Here is a 25,444-nt window from a genome sequence, read left to right as displayed (position 1 = left end):
CGATGCATAATGCAGGTAAACAATGTACAGTAGGGGGCAGAGAGGAGGCCAAAGGACAGAGAAAGTTTTTCTATGTGTAAATTTTTCTTTTCTTGCCAGGAAATGTGAATTGTTTTTCACATTGAGTGGAAAAAATTGTCTTAAAATTCCATTTTATAAGCGTGGACATAGATACCACAGAAGTTTAGTGATTTGCTAAGGTGTCATGACTAGTGAATGACAGGTTTGCTGACTCCAAACCTCTTCCTTTTCTTCCTGTGCTCCGTGTGGCTCAGTGTAATAGTTCACCTGACGGGAGCAATGACAGCGACCAGGCAGAGGCAGTTCACGTGTGGGCCAGATCTAAGCAGTATTTTTATTTTTTATATTTATTTTTATTACTTTAAAACATTTTTTGGCTGCACCGTGCAGCATGCGGGAACTTAGTTCCCCAACCAGGGATCCATCCCACGCCCCCCTGCAGTGGAAGCGCGGAGTCTTAGCCGCTGGACTGCCAGGGAAGTCCCCCCAAGCAGTATTTTTAGAACCTGTTAATTTAGTTAGCATATGTTTATTCTTTGCATCCTGCTGGAGAGTGGTACCTTGAGAGGGGGAGGTGGGCTATAGAGTATGCAGGTTGTGATCCCTGTGACAATAATTAAGATGTCTGAAAAAATAGCCGAAAGGCCATTTGTTTTAAAACAAAAATGTTTTGAAGCTACAGAAAGGCATAAACAGAAAAACCCTCATCATTTAGGAATAACCATTGTTAATGTTTTTCATGTATGGTCTTCCAGGCTTTCAAAAATGCAAATGTTTACTAACAATACTACTTATGATGCCAGAACTGGTCTCAGTGGTTTGTATCTTTTCCACTCATAGGGTTGCCATGTCTTCTGTGTTGAATATTCTGCGATGCCCATTTGTTCTGTTGCTTTGGGGAAGTCTGTCATATGGAAAGGGAATCACTTTTTTTTTTTTAAACAATTTCCTATTGTTGACCATTTAGGTTTTAGATAGTTTTACTATTATAAATAATTTTTAATTACATTCTTGAAGATTATAAGTCATTGGGTATAAGAATGGTTATTAGGAAGAAGTTCTAGAAATGAAGTTGGGTCAAAAGCACGCACATTTTCAAGCTGTCTGGTCTGTGTCCTTCTTATTCTGAAGAGTAGGTGACACAGTTCCAGTCCAGCCCCTTAGACATGGTCCTTGTCCCCACACCCCTCAGAATGGGGAAGATTTTGTGTTTAGACTTGTTCTGGCTTTTGCCATTAAAAAATAAAGCCCAGTAGGAAAGAACTTGCGTGCTTTTTCACAGTAAATTTGATTACTAGAACAATGCTTAGTGTATAATAGGTCCTCAGGAATATTGGTTGCATTTGACTGGCAAAAGATACATCCTTTAAAAGTTTTTTAAAATAATAACATTATTGAGATCTAATTCATCTACTGTAAAATTCAGTCTCTTAAAGTGTATGATTTAGTGATTTTTTTTTTTTTTTGTATATTCACAGAGTTGTGCAACCACCATCACCACTATCTAATTTCAGAACACTTTCACTCCAAAAAGAAACCCTGTGCCCCTTAACAGTCACTCCGCATCCCCCACTCCTCCCAGCCGTTGACAACCGCTAATCTACTTTCTGTTTCTAAAGATGTCCCTGTTCTGGACATTTCATATAAGTGGATTTGTACAGTATGTGGCCTTTTGTGTCTGGCGCTTTCCACTTAACATAGTGTTTTCAAAGTTCAGCCAAGTTGTATCATTCATGTCGTACTTAATTTTTTTAAATCGCTAAACAATACTCTGTTGTATGGATACAGCACATTTTGTTTAATTCATCAGCTGATGGACATTTAGGTTGTTCTCTCTTTTAAGTTACTATGAATAATGCCGTTATAAACATCTGTGTGGTTTTTGTGTGGACATACGTTTGTTTTTTTTTTGCGGTACGCGGGCCTCTCAATGCTGTGGCCTCTCCCGTTGCGGAGCACAGGCTCCGGACGCACAGGCTTAGCGGCCATGGCTCACGGGCCCAGCCGCTCCGCGGCATGTGGGATCTTCCCGGACCGGGGCACGAACCCGTGTCCCCTGCATCGGCAGGCGGACTCTCAACCACTGCGCCACCAGGGAAGCCCTGGACATACGTTTTTATTTCTTATGGGCGTGTACCTTGGAGTGGAGTCGCTGAGTTTTACGGTAACTCTATGTTTAATGTTTCAAGGTATAGCCAGACTGTTTTCTTAAGTGGCTGTACCATTTTACATTCCCAGTAGCAATGTATGACAGTTCCAGTTTCTCTGTATCTTTGCAAATGCTTGCTACTGTTCATCTTTTTTATTATACTGTCCTAGGAGATGTGAATTTCCCTGATGACTAATGAAGTTGAGCATCTTTTCATGTGTTCATTACCATTTGTATATCTTCTTTGAAGATGTGTCTGTTCAGATTTTTTGTTTATTTTAAAATTGGGTCATTTATCTTTTAATTGTTGAGTTGTCAGAATTCTTTCTGTATTTGTATGTCTTATATCAGATACAAGATTTGGTAATGTATCCTCCCATTCTGTAGGTTATTGCTTCATGTTTACAAAGCAGGTAGACTCTGCCTAGGTGATCACATTGGGTGTTGTGAGAGCCAGAAGCAGGGGTAAAGGTTTTAGGAACTTCACAGAAGGATGCTGGAGACCATTAGCACTGGCAGCCTGGACACGGGGTTTGTAGGACAAATCGTCTGTTTAGAAACTGAGCAACTGAGTGGCGTGATTTCCAGTGGGTGGGTGTGGGCCACTGTCACCAGGTGTGTGAGTCAGCACACAGCTAGGCTGTGGGATCAGGGCTCAGCCCATGGTGCCTTCATACCTGCTACTGAGATAACCGGTAACCAGTTTCTGTTTCATGAATTACAGGATATTGAAGCCAAAAAAGAAGCACAGAAGGAAAAAGAAATTGATGAACAGGAAGCGAATGCCTCGACATTTCATAGAAGTAGGACTCCACTGGATAAAGATCTTATTAATACGGGAATCTATGAATCTTCTGGAAAACAGTGCTTGCCTCTGGTTCAGCTCATACAACAGCTTCTTAGGTAAATAGCATTAGACATATTTTAATTAGGAGGATTATTGGTTTTCATATTAAGATAGTGAGATCGAGCACTAGGGTCTCAAAAATGTGTTTAGTTGTTGATGAAGTACTTTGAAAATTACCTAGGATAGACTTTAGAACAGATTCTTAAATGTAGGTGAGAGGAGAGGTTAGAATGTATGAAGTAGAACTGGAGATTCTAAAAGTTTTCACACAAGAGAAAATTGGAGTGTGTGATAAACCTAGGATGAGGTTCTTAGCCTCGTTAGTAAGCAGGTAGATACAAATGAAAATCATCATGGTAAGATTGTTTTTTTTAAACTGGTTGTGTCCTTGCCTCATTCTATATGTCATAGATTTATATCTATTAGTTTCTAAGACAACTTTCAAAAGCTGAAGTAAGTAGAAGAATGGTGAGCGTTATTGTCAAAGGACTGATCAGAAGGAGGTAAGAATCAGTCAGAGTCAGAATATACGCAGAGACTCACCTTGCTAAGGGCTGAAGTAGTCAGTCACTGTTTGCTAAAGAATATCAGCCTGCGTTGCGGTGTCCTTCAGAAAGAGCAAAAAAGCCGGGTGGTTTCTGAAAGGCATTTGTTAGACAAGGAAAAATGATTGCTCCTTTATGTAACACAGCTCCGCTCTGTGTAAACCTGGCTCCTGGTTTATTGTTTATACAGAGGAAAGGGGGCCTGGTGGGTTGGCTTAGGTACCTAAGTCCAGGGCATTGGTGGGCGGTGTACTGGCGTGGGGTGGCCTGCCCTTCACACCTGGAAACACCAGAATTTGCTGGGCTTTTAAAAGAGGAAGTTTTAGAGCTAGTTCCTGACATATATTTTAGTAAATGCTAATAAAAAACCCCTTGTTTCCTATTTTTTATAATGTGGTGATGATTTTTAAAATCAGTATTCACGCATTCTGATCTTCACTATAACAGTCTGAAATAGAGTGAATTAAGTCCGTGCAGCTGTGGCAGTGACAAGAGCTTGGGAATTGTTCCTAGAAAATTGCAGTTGCGCCTGCTTGTCTAAAGCTGGCCACTGACACCTGCCCAGCATGGTAACTGTGGCAGTAGCAGCAAGAACAGTGTTTATCTTGCAGAGTTAATCGAGGGCCAAGTGAGAAAATGCGCATTGAGTGTTTTGGAGTGAAAAGGTAAAGGTCTCTGGAGAAGTTTTAAAGCAAAAGCAGTATCTCAAGATGTGATTTTCCGTGTTCTTGACCGCCCCTTCCTTTGCCGAGGAGGCTGTGTCTGGGCCCGCTGGTGTCACTGGCAGAGAGCCAGTGCTGGGTTCTCTGACCTCGGTCCTGTCTTAGGTTACTGTTCCCATGAGGGGCCAGCTCTCCTGCTTGTTCAGACTACTTGTTCCCTTGGTGTGTAGAGACCTGTCCATCTTAGCCTACCTACCCCTGTGCTGTTCAGTCTGGCAGTCATTTGCCACGTTTGCCTGTGGGTGTCCAGTGTAGCTGAGACACTGAGTTTTTATTTTTTATTAAAATTAAAATTAAAAAACTTAGACATGATTCAGCTATTAGAAAACTTGTAATTTTGTTTGGAATAACTTGGCCATATGAATTTACCTTTTCAGCTCTGCATTTTTATGAGACTTAAGTGCAGATCAAGTATTTGCAGTGAAAATTTAGTTATCTGAATTGAGATGTGCTGTATGTACAAAATACACAGTGGCTTTTGAAGACTTTGTGTCTTCAAAAAACTAATATAAATATCTCAATGCTTTTTCTTATTGGTTTTATGTTGAAATGATAATATTTTAAATATATGGGGATAAGTACATTTTTAATAATGATTTTACATGTTCTTTTTATCTTTATTTATGTGACTGGTAGACATTTTAAAATACACATGTGACTCCCTGGCAGTACTTTTCCGTTGGACAGTGCTCTCTAGCCCATCCTCGCACACTGTCTTCTGAACTTTCCTCTTTACTTTTGGTTCCTTTGGCATGCAGGGAGGAGTTGGCTGCACAGCAGATTTATAATGAAAATGTACCTGTTTGGAAAATACAAAACAAAAACTGAAACATGGAGTAAATAGTACCTTAAAATTTTTTGGAAAATAGAAAAAGAAAAATGCATGTACAACCCTCTCACTAACAGAATGCCTATGCTCCAGGGTCCTTTCATAAGCATAGATGATGTGCCCCTCCCCTTGCAGAGATAAACTTTAACATTTATTTCTTACCTTAAGTGTCTGTGACTAAAGGAGACTCAGTGTATGGAGTCTAAATACCTCTTGGCTGATGCAGTTGTGGAAAAATAGTCTAAAGAGTTACATTTTGGAGATTTTGGAGACATTTCCTATATTTTATTCTTTGGAAGACAGGTTGGAGAAACTGCAGCTTCCCAAAAGTAAGCCATGAAACAGATTTCAGAGTAACTCTTATGCTGGCAAAGAACCACAGAAAACCATTTATATTTGGCAATAGAGAGCTGTGAAGATGTTTAAATTAATGAACTCTATCAGAATTACACACTTTGATTATGATTCTGAATTTTATATTAGGGAAATAAGTTAACATTTGTATTGTATTTTATTACTGTCTTTTGCTCCATCATGTATGGCATAAAACCCAGATTCCAGACGTTTTCTTCTATCGTGATATGGTTATCAGGTCAGGTTATCAGGTCGTGGAGCAGAAAGGTGAGGTGGACCGCAGGTGAGGCCCTGAGCATCCACCTGCGTTTTGTGTGGCTGGGAGTGCTGAGCACAAGCCAGGGGTCCCTACTGCTCTTTCTTCTCAACTCTGTGGACGTGAGTTGATGTGTGTCTTCTGCTCCTGTCCTCACTCCACTGCTGTAGTGGATGAACCCTGGGGGCTGGTGCGATTGACAGAGGTTCTCCTCAAACCTGCTGTTACGTTAGAAATCAAAGAAGTGGAGCAGAATCCTCTTCCGTGGCCTGGTGTTGTGCAGAGGCTCCGGACTTGCCTCCCCAGTGACAGTGCCCAGCTGTCAGCCGCTGGCTCTCAGCATTCTGGCTGGGTTGGGGCTGCTGTGGTGGAGCTACACTGACAGAAGTTCCAGGCTCTGCTTCGGCTCTTTTTTTTTTTTTTGCGGTACGCGGGCCTCTCACTGCTGTGGCCTCTCCTGTTGCGGAGCACAGGCTCTGGACGCGCAGGCTCAGCGGCCATGGCTCACGGGCCCAGCCGCTCCGCTGTATGTGGGATCCTCCCGGACCGGGGCACGAACCCGTATCCCCTGCACCGGCAGGCGGACTCTCAACCACTGCGCCACCCGGGAAGCCATCTACTTCGGCTCTTTAACTTCACTAACTTCCTTCCTTCTATCTTCAGTATCACAGATCAGACCTTGTTCACCTGGCGCCGAGACTGTCCCTGGGTGGCAGGGTCTTATCTGGTGTTCCCTGTGCCCTCTAAAATCTGCTTTCTCACTGACTTTAGTTACCTTTCTCAGACACAAACAGGTTGTCACTTTCCTTTCAAAACTGGTGGCTCAGCATGGCAGAATCTAGTGCCAGCAGCCTGGCACTCCATCACCTACAGTGTCCACTGTGTCCACTCCCCTTCCTTGTTTTGACCTCTGTGCCCAGGTTCCTTTGCATTCTGCTCATGGAAACAGAACACTTACTACTCTTCTACTTGTACTTTCTTTTCTCCCCATTTACTTACTGATGGTTCATGGCTCAAGTTGGATCCTGCAGTTGGAATTGGATCCTCTGCTCCTTTCCTTGCTGCCGTGTTCTTTGAGCATCTCTTACTCTGACCTGGTTTATTTGTGCCCACTTTGGTCTTCCTTCCTGTAGTTTCTGAGCCCTGGGTATCCCCCCACATGGCCCACCTGGGTGTTTGCTTGATTAAGTCTGAAGGCACACTTGTGAGGCAGATGCAGAAATGCTAGTGGGTCTTGTCTTTAAGGATAGTGTCACATTTATATTTGAAATGCAGATTTGGACAAAAAATATTAACAGTTACTTTTCCTTCCAATGGTTTGTACAGGGGTTTTCTATCATTTTGGACTGTTCCATGCAACTCTTAGGAGCACATCTATAAAGCAAAGGGTATCATTCTACCTCTTGTGTCTTTCGTGTACCTCTGCTCAGTTTTGAATGAGGTGTGCTTATTGCAGATACAGCTGACACACATGTGGGGAAGGAAGCCAGCTGCAGGTCACTTGGGTGTATGATCTTTATTTCTGATTTTAGTTTATGTTGTGATTTTTTTTTTTACAACCCCTCTCCCCCTTTAAAAACAAGCATAACTTGTTTAATTTTGCAATCCTCTTTCTCCTGCATAGAAACATTGCTTCTCAGACAGTAGCCAGATTGAAAGATGTTGCCCGTCGGATATCATCATGTCTAGACTTTGAGCAACATAGTCATGAGAGATCTGCTTCATTGGATTTGTTGCTGCGTTTTCAGCGCTTACTTATCAGTAAACTTTATCCAGGAGAAAATATTGGTCAGACTTCAGATATTTCTAGTAAGTTACTTAAAATGTTAAAGTGTCTTGTGTGTATTTTGGCTTTTTTATTTAGGCTTCTTGACATGCCTATTCTGCATGGCCCAGATGTGTAGTTCTTATACTGTTAGATGCACCAATTTTGGGGGATTTCATTTTGCATCCACTTTTTTTGGACAGATATTTCTATATTAGACTCATCAATATTTTTTATTTCATTGTGTTAACATTTAAATTCCTTAGACATGAGAAATAGCATCCTTTATGTTCAGGTCAGTCTTACAGAAGATTTATCAGACTTATTCAACGGGTTAGTTGTGGACTGTTAGAGATTGACATAATGTGGGGACGAAATAGTGACCTAATGTTTGTATGTCACCCTGGTAAGCTAGATGGGTGTAGTAGGAGGAATGCATTATTGTTGAAGGAAGACTGAATCTCAGTTATAGCTCTGGTTTATTAGCTGTTGGACACGGGACTAAGTCTCCTGGGGGCTGTAGATTGCTCACCTACAGAGTTAGGTTAAGAAGACTTGAGGGTGCCTGTGAGAATGAAAATAGGATGATACATAAGTGCTCAGTTCTGTGTACAACGTAGAGTAGAGCACTTTCCACAAACTCCAAAAGGAGTGCCTGGCTCTTTATAAGGTAGTTTTCTCTGTCAGTGATGGAAAGGTTTGCTACTTTTGTTAATTTTTTTTTTTTTTTTTTTTTTTTTTTTTTGCGGTATGCGGGCCTCTCACTGTTGTGGCCTCTCCCGTTGCGGAGCACAGGCTCCGGACGCGCAGGCTCAGCGGCCATGGCTCATGGGCCCAGCCGCTTCGCGGCATGTGGGATCTTCCCGGACCGGGACACGAACCCGTGTCCCCTGCATCGGCAGGCGGACTCTCAACTACTCCGCCACCAGGGAAGCCCTGTTAATATTTTTATAGCCAGTATAGTCTAAAACAATTTTGTTACTTCCTGAAAATCGTTAGGCACTTGTAGAGGATGGAAAACTTCAGGTTGAAATTGGTGAACCATTTCAGTCTGAAAGAGGTGACCATCTCAATGTCATAAAGTTACAAGAACTAAAAAGCTTTTAAGAGCCATGTAGGAGGAAAAGTTGAAGATTTTTTTTTTTAATATTTATTTATTTGGCTGTGCTGGGTCTTAGTTGCAGCACGCAGGATCTTCGCTGCCACGTGTGGGATCTAGTTCCCTGACCAGGGATCGAACCAGGGCCTCCTGCATTGGGATTGTGGAGTCTTAACCACAGGACCGCCAGGAAAGCTCCGAAAAGTTGAAGATTTTTATGATTGAAAAATGCCTAACTTTGTTCACTGGGAGTAATTTTCGGGCATTAAGTCTTGGACTTAGAAAGCATGTATATTGGATATAAGGTTTTAGAACTCTAGGTTATGACTTTAGTATTTTTACTTGAAGTTTTTAGATACTATATAGTGCAGTGTATAAAAATCAGTATATCCAAATTCAGTTTCTCAAATTATGTGATATGAAAGGAGCCAAGGACTAAATAAGTAAGATTAACCGCTCCCGTTTGAGAAAATTATTATAGGTAAAAAATGTATAGATGAGAGTAGAATAGTGGAACGATGAAGTTTATTTACAAAGTAAATTTTAATAGTGCAAATGAAATTGTGTAAATCTTCCCTTCAGGTCCTGAACTAATGGGGGTTGGTTCCTTGCTGAAGAAGTACACAGCCCTTTTGTGCACACACATTGGAGATATACTGCCCGTGGCAGCCAGCATTGCTTCCACTAGCTGGAGGCATTTTGCAGAGGTGGCCTGCATTGTGGAAGGGGACTTCACTGGTACTTACCTTGTTTCCTAAATGTGGGCATGTATTTATTTTCTGAGATTGATGAGATTTAAAATTTATCATTTTGTGGTAAACCTGCATGCCTTTACCCCATACATCTTCTAGTCCTGTAGCCCTTTCTCCTTTCGTGTTTTTAGTTAGTGACAGTTCTGTGGTTGAGCAACCTGGTATGGGAGTCACGTCACTGTATCATATACAGTGATACATATAATTGGTGATTTAGAGTCATACGACCATTATTAACACTTCAATAATGAGGTTAATGGTAATTGTCTAATTTTATTTCAGCATCATAAGAATTAGTTGCCCCTTTTAGGACCTTAATAAATTCCTATATTGCTTAATATTTTTTCAAGTTAATTCTGTGACAGAGTATTGAGTGCCTTTTTTCTGATAATAAGCTTAGTGGCAAACACTTGTTTTCTCAATAAAAGACCCCAGTTAATACTTTTGTGTTGAAACACAGTGTTTTTGAAAAGTATTCTTATAACTCAGAGGCTTCTGTTTGATACCTATATTTGTTTCTTTCAGAATGAAAGATAAAATAATCCTGTAGAAATATGCTAAAGGACGAGCATTCCTTATTTTGTGATTTATCAGAATTTAAACATAGCACAAGCTTACAGAATGGTTTTATAGGATGAACACTTTTGTTTAAATCTTACGCCTTTTTTTTTTTCTTTTTAAATGTAGGTATTCTCCTTCCAGAACTAGTAGTTTCTGTAGTGCTTCTGCTCAGTAAAAATGCTGGTCTCATGCAGGAGGCTGGAGCTGTCCCTCTGCTGGGTGGCCTGTTAGAACATCTGGATCGGTTCAACCACCTGGCACCAGGAAAGGAAAGGGACGACCATGAAGAGTTAGCCTGGCCCGGCATCATGGGTATGGCATCTTAACTTAAAGACTTTCACTGAGGAAAGTTTTGTCCTAGTCTATTCTGTTCTTGCCTTTTCATTTGAAAGACTATTTAACAAAGGAAGACCAGTTATTGCCATTTTCACTGATGGTAGTGTAAATGGAAAACAAAGATAATCCAAATCAGAACAGATTTGGGTTATATTTAAGGAAAATTTTTCTGTTAGAAATGGTTGTTACATCCCAAATTGGATTATTTTAGAACATTCTGGAAAACCCTTTCTTGGAAATTGTCTCCAGAAGGTACTGTTGAGGTGGTTAGACATGGTCCCACTTTGGAGGCAGACATTAATATGGGAGGACTTTCTTAAACTCATTGGTGTTATGTGACATGAGTTATGGAGTTCCCATAGTCAGCTGAGCACTTCCCATCCGTACTGTCTCTAGTGCTTACCAAATTGGAATGAAACTTGTCTTCTCAAAGTTTTGAATTTTGATGCTTTTGAATCTAAGTATTATGACTTCCTGAACTCACAGAATTAATTGAAGTTGTGGTTCAACTTGCATTTTATAGGAAAGCTCAAGCAAGGTAGGCCTTTTCTTATGCCATTGTAGATTGTCATTTCTATAACATAGGAGCTTAAAACGAAAAGTAACAGTTGTCCTGAGGAAAATAACCGACCTTAGGATATTGAGCATAATTTTTTATTTTTTAGTATAGCTAATATTTTCAACACGATTCATCTACTGTTGTGAACTTAAATGGTCATTTGTGACTTTTGTCTGTTTACTGTATATGGTTGAAGGCATATAACTTGATCAGCAGTTCAAACATACTCATTGTAAAACCTTTTTTTATTGTGAAGTATAACATGTACACAAAAGTACCGAAAGCAGCTTTGGGACTGATCACAGGGGAAGCTGTTCATTAAGCAGGACCCTCCCAAACACTGTCTCTGTCTCCCTGAAAGGTTTCCCTCTCTGGGCTTGTGCGCTTGCCGCTCCCCTGCTTCTCTTGATCATTTTATCAGATAGACATGTGCCCCATAACAACTTAGTTGTTTAAACATCCTCATGTCTTTTGCTTGGTGGTTTGTAAGGCGTGTTTTAGTACAGAATGCCAGGTTTCCACAGTGATTGTGCCTCATCTCTACAAAGTGTGGCAGTTCTCCCTGTCCCTCCTCTGTGCCAAGAGATCGCATGCCATTTTTTTCCATATGCATTTTGTCCGTAGGATTGTTGTGCCAGCACGCTTGGGTGAAAGGACCATTGTGGTTTCTCCTCTAGAGTGCCACTTTTGTCTGAATCAGGTGACTCTCTGCCCGTGTCTGCTTCTGAGCACAGAGCTTTGCCCCGGAAATATTGCACTTGCTGGCACCTCTAGTGCACTGTGGAATAGAAATGGTGATAATGGGCATCCTTGTCTTGTTCCTAAGAGCAGAGGGAAAACTTCCCAGAGTTCACACATGAAGTATGATGTTTGCTGTAGGACTTTCTTTGTAGATACCTTAAAATATTAAGTATGTTTCCTTCTGTTTCTGCTTTGTGATGAGTCTTTAATGGTGAATGGATTTTTAAAATTATTTATTTATATTTTATTTATTTATTTTTGGCTGTGTTGGGTCTTTGTTGCTGTGTGTGGGCTTTCTCTAGTTGCGGCGAGGAGGGACTACTCTTCGTTGTGGTGCGCGGGCTTCTCATTGCGGTGGCTTCTCTTGTTGTGGAGAATGGGCTCTAGGCGTGCGGGCTTCGGTAGTTGCAGCACGTGGGCTCAGTAGTTGTGGCTCATGGGCTTTAGAGCGCAGACTCAGTAGTTGTGGTGCATGGGCTTAGTTGCTCCCTGGCATGTGGGATCTTCCTGCACCAGGGATTGAATCCGTGTCCCCTGCATTGGCAGGTGGATTCTTAACCACTGTGCCACCAGGGAAGTCCCGTGAATGGACATTAAGTTTCATCAAATACTTTTTCTGCAACTCTTGATGGTTATAGAGTTTTTTTCCATCCATGTTGTCGCAAATGGCAAAATTTCATTCTTTTTTATGGCTGAGTAGTATTCCATCACATATATTTGGTATATATATATATGTATATATGGTGTATATATGTGTGTGTGTGTGTGTGTATACACACACATATACAAACCACACTTTTTTTTTTTTTTTTTTTTTTTTTTAAACCACACCTTTTTTATCCATTCATCTGTTGATGGATACTTGACTGTTTTCACCTTTTGGCTGTTGTGACTGATGCTGCTGTGAATATGACTGTGTAGATGTCTGAGTCCCTGCTTTCACTTCTTTTGGGTATATAGCCAAAAGTGGGATTGCTGAATCATATGATAATTCCATGTTTAATTTCTTAAGGAATTGCCATACTGTTTTCCACAGTAGCTGAACCATTTTATATTTCCGCAGGCAGTGCACAAGGAAGGGTTCTAATTTCTCCACCTCTTTGCCAACACGTGTTGTCTGTTTTTTAAATAACAGCCATCCTGTTTGGATGAAGTGGTATTACATTGTAGTTTTGATCTGCTTTTCCCTAATGATTAGTGGTGGTGTGCATCTGTTTATGTGCCTGTTGACTATGTGCATATCTTTGGAGAAATGTCTTTTCAAGTCTTTTTCCAACTTTTGTTTTTTTGCCATCCTGTGTGATCTTAGTTCCCTGACCAGGGATTGAACCCGTGCCCCCCTGCAGTGGAAGTGCAGAGTCCTAACCACTGGACCACCAGGGAATCCCTCTTTTTCCTACTTTTGAGCCAGATTTTTTGTTGTTATTGTAGAGCTGTAGGAGTTTCTTACGTATTCTGGATATATATGATTTGCAAATATTTTTCTCTCATTCTGTGGGTTGCTTTTTCATTCTGTTGATAGTGTACTTTGATTTTTTTTTTGATGAAGGTTGCCTGTGCATTTGGTGTCTTGTCTAAAAATATCATTGCCAAATCCAGTGTCATTAAGCTTTCCTCCTATGTTTTCTTCTAAGATACACACACTTGGCTGCGCCGTTCAGCATGTGGGATCTTAGTTCCCCGACCAGGGATCAAACCCGCGCCCCTTGCCTTGGAAATGCGGAGTCTCAACCACTGGACTGCCAGGGAAGTCCAAGAGTTTTCTGTTTTATAGTTTTAGCTCCTATGTTTAGGTCTTTAATCTATTTTGAGTTAATTTTTGTGTATGGTGAAAGGTAGGGGTCCAACTTGATTCATTTGCAATTGAATATTCAGTTTTCCCAGCACCATTTATTTCTAAAGACTGTCCTTTTTTCCCCACTGAATGGTCTTGCCACCCTTGTCAAAAAAATCATTTGACTATATATTGTGAGGATTTATTTCTGGGCTCTCTATTCTGTTGATCCAAATGTCTGTCATTATGCTGATACCACACTGTTCTTTCTTTCTTTATTTTTCTTCTTTCTTAGGGTTTAATCTGACATTTTTCTAACTTTCTGAGAAATGATAATTGTTAGCATACTGATGTTTTTGTAATATGTTTATTTTGAAAGTTTTCTAACAGAGATAAAAGAGAGAATAATAAAATGAATGTAGAATAAAAAGTATTCACAATCCTGGGGACTTTCCTGGCATTTCAGTGGTTAGGACTCTGAGCTGCCACTGCAGGGGACACGGGTCCCATTCCCCGTTGGGAACTAAGATCCCACATGCTGCGTGGTGGCCAAAAAAAAAAAAAAAAAACTCACATTCCCGAAGCATTCCTACACTTTCTATCTGATTGATTGATTGTATTATTTTAAAGCATATTTCTGTCTTTAAAACATTTTCACACACTTCACCTGTTAATGTTAAGAACTTTTTTGGGAGAATAAAACCACAATCTCATTATCCTAAGATTAACAGTGATTGATTAATCTTTTTATTAGTGGTTATTTTGAGTCAGGATCTAAACAAGTTCTGTACGTTGCAGTTGGGTGATACATACTTGAGTCTCTTTTTCCCCAACAGCTATTTCCAGGCTCTCCTCTCCCTCTCTTTTGTCATACTGTTTATTTTTCAAAGAAGTAGGACATTTGTTCTGAGAATTTCACATTTTCTGAACTTGATTGATTGCATTTTCTTCTTCAAATCTTAACATCTTCTGTCAGTTACATTTTCTGTAAACTGCTGATAATATGTATAGGCTTAATGAGATTCGGATTCAGTTTTGATGGGTCAGAGTGTGTGTGCTTTTTGTTTCATCGGCTCAGAGGCCTGTGATGGTGGGCGGCCCCACCTTCACTTCTGTTCACATGGACCAGGGAGTTCATGTATAACGTGTCCTCTGTGCAGTCCCCCAGCAACCTTGCCCTCAGCTCTTTGGTAGCATAAGATACAGTTTGCACAGGGAGGATGTGATCCTGGCTTGATTCACCACCACCCCACCCCTCGTTAACCATTTTTTGTAATATTAAGTTGGAGTCCTGATGCTTCCAAAGGTGACCCATGAGGTTTTCTTTTTTTTTTGAGTATCATTATGAACTCATTGAATTTTATTGATTTTATGTTTGTTAACTTTTTAGCTTTTCTTTTTTCCTAATATATACATTTAAAGGTAGAAATGCCCTCAAACATACATTTAACTGTATGTCACAAGTGTTGATCTGTAGTATTTTCATCATTGTTCATTTCAGTTGTCTGATTTCCGTAGTCATTTTTTTCTGGGACTTTATGAAATATATTTTATAATTTTCAAATATGTAGAGGTTTTTATTTATTTTTGGTTACCTGTTTCTGCTATTCATTCGTTTGTTTGTTTATTTATTTATTTATTTTTGGCCGTACCACACGGCTTGAGAGATTGAACCTAGGCCCTCGGCAGTGAAAGCGTGGAGTCCTAACCACTGGGCCCCCAGGGAATTCCGTTACCTATTTCTAACTTAACTGCATTGTAGTCAGTGTCCCTGCTGTGTAACTTGACTTATTTGAAATCTTTTGAGATTTGCTCTAATGCTTGGTATATGGCCAGACTTGCTATTCATGCTGTTCATGTGGTGTTTTTGTTTTTAAATCATTCTGTATCCTTGCTGAATTTTTGTTTGTGGTGACAGTTATAGGAAGAGGTATGTTAATTTCTCATTGTGTTTGTGGATTTGTCTGTTTCACCTTGTAGTTCTTTCACACAGTTTGTACTAGTCATGTTATCTATTGATCTATTGATTCATTGATTTTGGTTTCTGTATACACAGAGTCATTTTTTACAGGTCAGAACTGTAGAAATAATGAGGAAGTGACGCTTATACGCAAAGCTGATTTGGAGAACCATAATAAAGATGGAGGCTTCTGGACTGTGATTGATGGGAAAGTGTATGATATAAAGGACTTCCAGACGCAGTCATTAACAGGAAATAGTATTCTTGGTAAGGCCTCGCTTTTTACTTCATGGTTAGTAGTTTCAGATGTGTTATTTTAAGCAGAGCATTTGGTTTAAAGTAATAAATTTAGTACTGCTCCAGCACCCATACATTTCAGCTTGTCAATGACTTTGGGGTCTGTCCTGTCACAGCAAATTCAGGCACATATGCAAACTTTCTTATCGTTACGCATTTTTTGTTCCAACACTTGTTGGAACTTGTTCCAAGTTCTGAGTTGACCCAGACAGCCCTGGCAGAGGATGAGAGATCACATTACTTTGGTAACCCTCACTTTGGAGTTAACCTGCCTAATCTATTTCCTACTTGCCATTTCTACTGTAAATGCCTAGGCAAACTGTACTGAAGTCATGTTGCTTTTGTTTGTTATGTTTCAGCTCAGTTTGTAGGGGAAGACCCAGTGGTAGCTTTGGAAGCTGCTTTGCAGTTTGAAGACACACGGGAATCAATGCATGCCTTCTGTGTTGGCCAGTATCTGGAGGTGAGGCTGTGTGCAGTGAGCACCCAGGTGGACTTCAGTGGAGACTCTCTCTGGATGTTTCTGAGAAGTGGTTTTTACCCTGAAATATTGCTGGTTGGATCTTTTGGGGGAGGGGGTCATTATTAAGTGATAAACACAAAGATCTTTTAGAGATTTTTTTTCATAAATCAATTAGCCTTGAAAAATTATTTTAAAATTGTTCATTTGTAAGAAACGTAGACCTTGTTCCACACAAAAAAGAGGTTAACTTTTTGTCTTTATGATTTTATTGTAATCCTATGTAGAAATTCGGAAGGACTTACCATCTTGAGGTATATATTTCTGGGGAGGAACTATTTAGTGGCATAATGTTTTAGAATAGAAATATGTCCATTCTATATATTCATTAGCATTGGGATCCATATATTGGGATTGGCTTTCCAGATGTGGATACAGAGGTAATAAAATTTATTAAGTTATGCCTCAAGGGTAATGTTTGCAGCATTTTATGAAGGGAAAAATTAACTTTGTTTATAAATTGTCATGTGGCTGGCAACATTTAAGATTATTTTCGTTAGATCCTTTTCTTTTCTAACTTCTGTTTGATTCCCTAAGGAATTTTCTAGCCAAGTGGTTTATTCTTGCTTTGGATTTTCTACCAGATTTATGCATATACTGTTTGCTTTATATCTTCTGTTATTTTGGTAGCAGCCTGATCTCACTATTATAGGATATAGTCTTTAATTATGGCAGTATGTCTTGTTTAAGGTTAAAGCTGTTGGTCTTGGTTTAATGTTAATTAATGCTGTTTTCTCATACTACTAATCTCATCATACTAATGTTGAAATTTATCTTTTGCAGCCTGACCAAGAAATTGTTACCATACCAGATTTGGGAAGTCTGTCTTCACCTCTTATAGACACTGAAAGAAATCTGGGCCTACTCCTTGGGTTACACGCTTCCTATTTAGCTATGAGCACACCGCTATCTCCTGTTGAGGTCGAATGCGCCAGTAAGAAAAATTTTGTTTTCTGCTAACAGATTAGCAGGTTATTTTAGCTGAGCTGTAAGTGCTACTGAGAATAGAACAGGAAGAATCAACACAGTTATTGGTGAGGACAAATAAGGATAGTGAGACTAAACCAGTTAATAGAAATAGCTGTGAGCGGCTTTCATTTGTGCTCACGATCTGTGTGGCAGCACAGGAAGCTAACAGGTATGTAGGAATGTTGGGCCTGTGCGTGGTCTCACTTCTGCATCCTCTAACAGATTGGCTCAACTCGACTGACATCTCCCTGTGTGCCTAGAAATCCACGTGATGTGGATTGGCTGTTCCTCTTAGGAATGCTGTTCTGTTTGAGCATTGCGTTTTTACCAGACTCAAATCCAATACATTTTGGGATGGCAGCCTTTGTAACCACCTAAAGTATTACATTTTCTCCCTATCCCATATGATAGGTTTAAATATCTCTTCACATATTTTTGCATTTTTCCATCTGTCTTTCACTGACTAGCCAACAAGCATCTATCGAGTAATTTCTCATGTGAATTACCATGTTAGTCTCTAACATGGGTGTAGTAGGTGTAGAATTAGGTGCACCTCTGCCCTCAGGTGCTTCCTGTGTGATGAGCCAGACATGGTAAACAGGTCAGGTTGGATGGTGTTAGAGGATAAAATGGAGACATTTGTAAGTGGTTTGGGAAGTGGGGATGGGGTAGAGGGAAAGACTTCATGGAGGTGGAGCCATCCTGAAATTGGAGCCCCAGCAGACTGGGTGTGTGAGGGCATCGTTGAGAAAGTCAGCTTCGAGCTGCTTGTGTATGTGTAGGGTCGGGGGAGAAGGCTAGTGGGCAGGGATGATCATGGTGCCTGCTCAGCCTGCCTTCTGGAGCACACCCTTGGTGTGTGTGCTGGGCGCTTTGCTGTCTGCAGAGCCTCGAAGACAGTGGGCTTTTCTTCCTCTGAAGACCTGTAGGGGACTTCCCTGGTGGCACAGTGGTTAAGAATCCGCCTGCCAATGCGGGGGACACGGGTTCGAGCCCTGGTCCGGGAAGATCCTACATGCCGCGGAGCAACTAAGCCCATGTGCCACAACTACTGAGCCTGTGCTCTAGAGCCCGCGAGCCACAACTGCTGAGACCGAGTGCTGTAACTACTGAAGCCCGCACACCTAGATCCCATGCTCTGCAACAGGAGAAGCCACCGCAATGAGAAACCCATGCACCGCAACGAAGAGTAGCCCCCACTCGCTGCAACTAGAGAAAGCCCACGCAGCAATGAAGACCCAGTGCAGCCAAAAATTAAAAAAAAAAACCACAAAAAATAAATTTTTTTAAAAAAAAGAGACAAGAGGGAGTTCTAAATGGAGAGGTTCAGGGAGGGTCTGATCACATTTGTGTTTTAGAAGAATTAATATGGCACTTTGATGAATGCTCCTGAATGCTCTAAAATCGAAATTTCCAGTAAAAGGACATTGAGTGCATCCCAGATCTGATTGCTTGGGTTTTGGAGGAATATTTTGATAGCACAGTTATTGAAAAAAAATCTGTAGTTATGTAAAAACGGATTATTCTTTGGTGAATCTCACTCATAGCAGTTACAATGAGTATCCCTATTTGCACTGATGGGTGGCATGTTCTTATGGGGTCTGACCTGTGCCTCAACACAGGTCTCCTTTATAGCCTGCTGGATCTCAGGTTTCCATGTATCCATCCCTTACTTAACGATCTTGTGTTGTATGTTCAGTAGTCTCTTATTATTATTAATTGATTAATGCTCTAGGGAGGCGTGCTGCCCTGAGCATGTTTTTCTTCATGGAACCCTTCACACATGCTGTTCTCCTGCCTGGATGCTCAGCGTCTTGGTCTTCATCCAGATTACAGCAAATTCCTTACCGTCCCCCCGAATAGTCGGGGGCTTGTTGCTGCACGGTCGTTCCCCACGTAGTACTTGTAGCCTGTGGTTATCCCAGTTGAAATCGGTGATTACTTGTGTAAGTGGTGTCTCAGTGCTCTTTTCCCTGTTAGAAGGCATAGCTCTAGTCTTCACATGGTTTCTGTGGACCTGGACAGCTCCATGTTTGAGCAGGTATCTGGAACAATTATATTGGGTTCTGATACCATGCTTAAGATGTGTTGAGTAACCAGAAAGTGTTACTTTTTTTCACATAGATATAGGAATTATAAGCCAATCTATGTAAATATGTTAGATGTGACTTTCATATGAATGATCCTGAATTTCACCTCCTAAATGAAGTACTTAGTTTTCTATCTTTTTTTTTTTTTTTCAGTATTTATTTCTGAACAGTGCACTCAGGTTTCTTTTTAACGTTTGCATGTGCACTCTCTAGAGTGGCTTCAGTCATCCATCTTCTCTGGAGGCCTGCAGACTAGCCAGATCCACTACAGCTACAACGAGGAGAAAGATGAGGACCACTGTAGCTCTCCAGGGGGCACTCCCGCCAGCAAGTCCCGGCTCTACTCCCACAGACGGGCGCTGGGTGACCATTCCCAGGCATTCCTGCAAGCCATTGCTGACAATAACATTCAAGACCACAACGTGAAGGTGAGTGAGGCCTTCCCACACTCAGCGTCCTTTGTTTACCTTAGGACTTTGACTTGTGAACACCTTAGCACAGACTTTGGTTAGCTTAGCACAGACTTTGTTTACATATTATTTGGAGGGTTGGTTTTGAGGTAAGAGGCTGGTTCAGTTCAATGTCCGGTGAGGTTTTAGAAGCTACGGCACTTAGTTTAGAATTCATGACGATGTTGGCTCTGAAGTTACCTCCAGCTGTTTCTGTTGCAGGACTTTCTGTGTCAGATAGAAAGGTACTGTAGGCAGTGCCACTTGACCACACCCATCACCTTTCCTCCTGAGCATCCTGTGGAGGAGGTCGGCCGCTTGCTGTTATGCTGCCTCTTAAAACATGAAGATTTAGGTATGACGCTCGATGTTGTAGCTGTACTGTAGATCTTTCAACTGACATGTAGTACACATTCATTCCTACCCTGCCCTTTCTTTTAAATATCTTTTACAGGTCACGTGGCATTATCTTTAGTTTATGCAGGTACACTTGGTATTGAGCAAGTAAAGCACAGAACGTTGCCTAAATCAGTGGTGGATGTTTGTAGAGTTGTCTACCAAGCAAAATGCTCACTCATTAAGGTAAACAGATTTCGATTTTCTTTCTTCTGTGCTTCTGGACAGTTGGCCAAGTATTTGTTGTTAAGTTGTTCTTTCATATTTAACTTTGTAGACACATCAAGAACAGGGCCGTTCTTACAAGGAGGTCTGTGCCCCAGTCATTGAACGTTTGAGGTTCCTCTTTAATGAACTGAGACCTGCAGTTTGTAATGACCTCTCTATAATGTCCAAGTTTAAACTGTTAAGTTCTTTGCCCCGTTGGAGGAGGATAGCTCAGAAGATAATTCGAGAACGAAGGAAGAAGAGAGGTAAGAAGGTAAAAGGTAGGAGGATTCTTTCAGAGTGTGTCCCCGTATAGGTGTCTGTGGTTGCAGTGAGGCTGTGGGCTGCTGCTCACCTATCGTAGCATTTTCACAAGTGCCATAATGTTTGTTATGTGTATTTAGGGTTAAGTGTACAAATCCTGCTTATTTTTCCAAGATACCAGATGATGATGCAACTTTGGGATTGAGTGTGTTATCATTTGGTAACTAGTAAATTGATGCTGAAAATACTGTAAACTTTATTAAATTGATGGGGAAAAGGAAGTGTTTTTTTAATCACTCGTCCTGGTAATGAGATATATGGGAACGTTTAATCTTTCAACAAATCTTGCCATTCTTGTGAAGAAATGTTTTTCTTTGGCAATATTGAGTATTCTGAAACATGGAAGATTGTTATAAAAGGAAACAAAAGAGTTACTGATATTTTCAGGAAGCAACTGTGTAGCGATATGGAAAAGAGTTTTTGTATTAACCAAACTTTGAGTGAAAATACATACTTTCTAATTTGGTCACTTGTGGTTATAAGCAAGTCTACCAAAATATCTGATTATATTCTTATGAATTATATTGATTTATTCCCAGATTAGCTTATTAAGCAATATTAATTACTGAGTTTTAGATGGACATTACAAACAATGCCATGAAAGACTAACTTATTGTAGACGCCATCCTGAATTGATTGTTCCTGAGCTTAAACCACAGCTTATCTGGATCCTGGAGACGCTCTGAATCAGGAGATATGGCAGGAACACTTCTGAGATCCCTTTAACCCAGGTAGCCAGGAAACTCAGAGACTGCCATCTCAGCGTGAGGGAGGGTGACCCCATCCCCGTGTGGCCATTGCCTCCCTGGTCTCTGAGCTCACACTGTCACCGCTTAAAATTTCTTGATGTTGTGGGTTTATATACTTAATTGTAACATAGAAATAATTAATATTCCTGGTGCTGTGCTAAGTTTGATGATTTACTGGTAGGGCTCCACAAGACTCAGAAGAACTGTTATACTCTTAGTTATTACTGTGAAAGGGTACAGATAAAAATTAGCAAAAGGAGAGGTGCATGGAGGGAATTCCAAAGGAAACTGGGTCCGGGCTTCCAGTGTTCCCTCCAGTGAATCACACAGGGTCGTGCTTGGTTCTCTCAGCAGTGACATGTGACACGTGTGAAGGACTGTCAGTCAGGGATGCTCACCTGAACCTTGGTGTCCAGGTTTGTTGTTGGGAGTCAGTCACGTGGCCATGTGGGGCCTGCGTGATTGCTCTCAGCTGCCCAGACTCCATCCAGAGTAGACACAGGCAGTTGCCGTAAGTCACAAGCTGTCTGGTTACACCGGTAAAGTTGATCCTGTGCCTCAGACACACTCTTCTCAGGCAGAACATACCAAGGTTTCAGAGCTCAGTTCTCAGGAGCTGGTGAAGAGCCAGTGCTGACGGGACAGGCCTTTCTTGGGAATTTGCAGGGTTTGAGCAGCCCAGACCTGCTGTGTTAATGTTTTATTGCCTATGTTTATTATTGTGTTGCTGGTTATTTATATTATATATTGAGAAGAATGAGACTGAAAACCTTGAAGAGGACCAAAAGTACGGAAGCAACACCACGTATCACATTGCAAATTCAATAGAAATTTCTCTGATTAAAAAGACTAACGTAGTCAGAGGCATCTACTTGATTCAGTTGCACACTGGTGACAGAACCAATGCACTAGTCCAGGGTGGGCAAACTAGGGTCTGGGGACAAATGCAGCCTACCACTTGCTATGTATCACCCATGGGCTAAGGCTGGGTTTTGCATTTTTAAATTATTTTGTAAAAACTCAAAAGAAGACTATGATTCATGAAGATTATATGAAGTTTAAATGACAGCATTCATAAATAAAGTTTGCCAGTTTTCATGCTGCAACAGTAGAGTATTTGCAGTAGACTGAAATAGCTTGCAAAGGCTAAAATATTCACTGTCTGGCCCTTTATGAAAAAGTTTGCCAACCCCTGGGCTTCCCCTTCTTTAGGGCTTCCCTCCATCGTAACACTGTCACTGTCTTTCTATCCCTGACATGGAGTGGCAAAATGTTATTACTAGATGTCATGTGAGAATAATTATGATAGTTTTTACTTTTGTAATTTGAGCACTTGACAATGATATTTATGTGTTTCTGTGAATAAAATATATCCTTTACCTTCATGCAAATTTAAACATTTCTTAATTTAAAATCATATTTAATGATTGTTATAATGAATGATGTTTTTAAACATAGTTCCTAAGAAGCCAGACTCTACTGATGATGAAGAAAAAATTGGAAACGGAGAGAGTGAAGAAGCTTGCATCTTGCCTCACAGTCCTATAAATGTGGACAAAAGACCCATTACAGTTAAATCACCCAAGGTGAAGTGTTTTGTGTGGTTCTAAGACTGGCTGTGTAGAAGCACAGCATACTGCAAGGGAATCCACAAATATTGTCGCTTTGTTTTTGAATATACAGTAGAGAGTTTGGTGGTTATTAAAAGTATGAGTAACTGTGCCCCAGTGATGCTGAATGCACTTGACTTATCGTGCCCTGGTCAAATTGATAGCTGGAGAAGTGTTTCCTTTTACTTTTATTAGTATATTGTATCATTATTTGTTCACCGTTTTCTTCATTCATTTATTCACTCATTCATTGAATGTATCCTTTGTTCCAGAAGCTATTAACATGGATGATAATTTAAGTTTGCATGTCAGGTTAGCTGATTCCAAAGTATGTAAGCATACAGATTATAAATTCACTTATAAGCCTATTTATGATGTAGTTGTTTTTATCATAAATTAATTACTAAATTTACAATACTTTACCAATTTAAACCTAGGGGCATTTGTTTATATTTTCTTCAAGTAATTGTTTTAGAGCACATGTTAATATGAATAGGGTTAACTAATGGTGAAAATGGCTTTCCTTTGTCAGGATAAATGGCAGCCACTGTTGAGTACAGTTACAGGTGTTCACAAATACAAGTGGTTGAAGCAGAATGTTCAGGGTCTGTATCCTCAGTCTGCACTCCTCAGTACTATTGCTGAATTTGCCCTTAAAGAAGAGCCAGTGGATGTGGAAAAAATGAGAAAGTGCCTACTAAAACAGGTAAATTTGCTAAGAGCATTCTGCTGTGTACTGGATAATACATAAACACTTAACGGTATGCATTGATGTTTTGCAGTTGGAGAGAGCGGAGGTTCGCCTGGAAGGGATAGATACAATTTTAAAACTGGCAGCCAAAAATTTCTTACTTCCGTCTGTGCAGTATGCTATGTTCTGTGGATGGCAAAGACTTATTCCAGAGGGCATTGATATAGGGTAAGACTTTATCATATTTTTTTCTTAATTAAGGGAAGCTGTGACAACAAAGCATTGTTTTATTGAAGCCTGGCAGTATTCTGAGTAAAATTCTTCATCTTTGTTTGAAAGGGAACCCCTTACTGATTGTTTAAAGGATGTTGATTTGATCCCACCTTTTAATCGGATGCTGCTTGAAGTAACTTTTGGCAAGCTGTATGCTTGGGCTGTTCAGAATATTCGAAATGTTTTGATGGATGCAAATAACAAGTTTAAAGAACTTGGTGAGTTAAAAATCTGACAGTTAAAAGGCTGTATTAAAATTGCTGTTGATGTCAATGATCACATCAGCATTATTCCATAGTTTGGCTCTTTATTATATATTCTGGAAACTTGCAAATTCTTATTGCTTTGAAGACTTTAATAACTTTGTGCATTAGAATGATAATCTAAGCTGCTTTAAGTTTTCTCAAATTCTAAACAGAACTTTCAAAATTTGGCAGAAGGTACAATCTTGTAGTATCCTAATATAAAGCTTTTGCATTTTAACATTTTCATGTGTATCACTTACACAATCTGTCCTAGAATGTGTATCCTATATTAATACATAATTTCCTGGACAGTTTGAGCATCTACAAAGAAGTGGTAGGATTGGTTTTGTGGAAGAGAAGTGAAATATCTCTCTTACATTTGACATGAAATGAGTAAGCCACCAGGGATATTTAGAAGAGCAGTGTGATACATTTTGTAGACAGATGAAGATAGCTGTATGTGGAGTGATGGTGGTATGATTATTGCAAAGCAATACAGAGCTGCCCGATGTCCACACTCTATGGATATCTGATGAAAAAGACAGACTTATAAAAAAAATTGTTAATGCTTTCTTCATCGTGTATGTTCTTGTATCCACGCACAAGAAATTTATGTAGGTGCCAATGCTTTTTAGGTATCCAGCCTGTCCCCCTGCAAACCATCACAAATGAGAACCCGTCGGGACCCAGCCTGGGGACAACCCCACAAGCACGCTTTCTCCTGGTAATGCTCAGCACGCTCACCCTGCAGCACGGTGCCCACAACCTGAGCCTCCTGCTGAACTCCGGCATGCTCGCTCTCACACAGACAGCACTTCGGCTCATCGGTGGGTTGGCATCGCCCTAAGTCCTTTGTGAAAATGCCACGGTTTTGCCTTGATCTCTCTCTCTCTTTTTATAAACTTTTTTTTTTATTGTGGTAAAATACAAATAACATAAAATTTACTATTCTAAGTACTTTTAAGTTTATAACTCATTGTTATCAGTAAGCACATCCACAGTGTTGTGCAAGCCTTAATACTATCTAGTTCCATAACTTTTCATCACCCCAAATGCAAACCCATATCCATTTAGCAGTGACTCCTGAATTCCCACTCCCCCAGCTGTTGGCAACAACAAGTCTGCTTTCTGTCTCTGTGGACTTGCTCCTTCTGGATATTTCATACAAATGAAATCATACAATTTTAGCCTTTTGTATCTGGCTTATTTCATTTAGCATGTATCAGTACTTCATTTCTTTCTATGGCTGAAAACTGTTATATGAATATACTGTGTTTTATTTATCCGTTCATCCATTGAGGGACATTGGCTTGTATCTGCCTTTTGGCCATGGTGAGTGGTGCTGCTAGGAACA

The 25,444-nt window shown here is 40.4% G+C and overlaps 1 protein-coding gene across 6 annotated transcripts in view; it reads left to right on the top strand.

Moving 5' to 3' along the window:
• The window catches only part of HERC2 (HECT and RLD domain containing E3 ubiquitin protein ligase 2), a 228,790-nt gene that overhangs the window by 78,825 nt on the left and 124,521 nt on the right, over positions 1-25,444 (top strand). For 2 of the 6 annotated variants that reach the window (XM_024747286.1, XM_024747285.1), the window contains 16 exons: positions 2,895-3,073; positions 7,348-7,532; positions 9,170-9,325; positions 10,027-10,212; positions 15,367-15,537; positions 15,927-16,030; positions 16,871-17,021; positions 19,360-19,574; positions 19,818-19,950; positions 20,050-20,177; positions 20,269-20,464; positions 22,730-22,857; positions 23,414-23,587; positions 23,664-23,800; positions 23,912-24,063; positions 24,726-24,917. In XM_024747286.1, the coding sequence (XP_024603054.1) occupies positions 2,895-3,073; positions 7,348-7,532; positions 9,170-9,325; positions 10,027-10,212; positions 15,367-15,537; positions 15,927-16,030; positions 16,871-17,021; positions 19,360-19,574; positions 19,818-19,950; positions 20,050-20,177; positions 20,269-20,464; positions 22,730-22,857; positions 23,414-23,587; positions 23,664-23,800; positions 23,912-24,063; positions 24,726-24,917 (2,587 nt within the window). Of the gene's footprint in view, positions 1-2,894; positions 3,074-7,347; positions 7,533-9,169; positions 9,326-10,026; positions 10,213-15,366; positions 15,538-15,926; positions 16,031-16,870; positions 17,022-19,359; positions 19,575-19,817; positions 19,951-20,049; positions 20,178-20,268; positions 20,480-22,729; positions 22,858-23,413; positions 23,588-23,663; positions 23,801-23,911; positions 24,064-24,725; positions 24,918-25,444 lie in introns of all 6 variants that reach the window. The other 4 variants (XM_024747281.1, XM_024747284.1, XM_024747282.1 and 1 more) reach the window with 3 other exon arrangements.

The sequence above is a fragment of the Neophocaena asiaeorientalis genome, unplaced genomic scaffold (assembly GCF_003031525.2).
Source record: "Neophocaena asiaeorientalis asiaeorientalis breed wild unplaced genomic scaffold, Neophocaena_asiaeorientalis_V1.1 scaffold236, whole genome shotgun sequence".
NCBI lineage: Eukaryota > Metazoa > Chordata > Mammalia > Artiodactyla > Phocoenidae > Neophocaena > Neophocaena asiaeorientalis.
The sequence above is the reverse complement of the archived record's forward strand: the minus strand, read 5'-3'. Positions and strand labels throughout refer to the sequence as shown.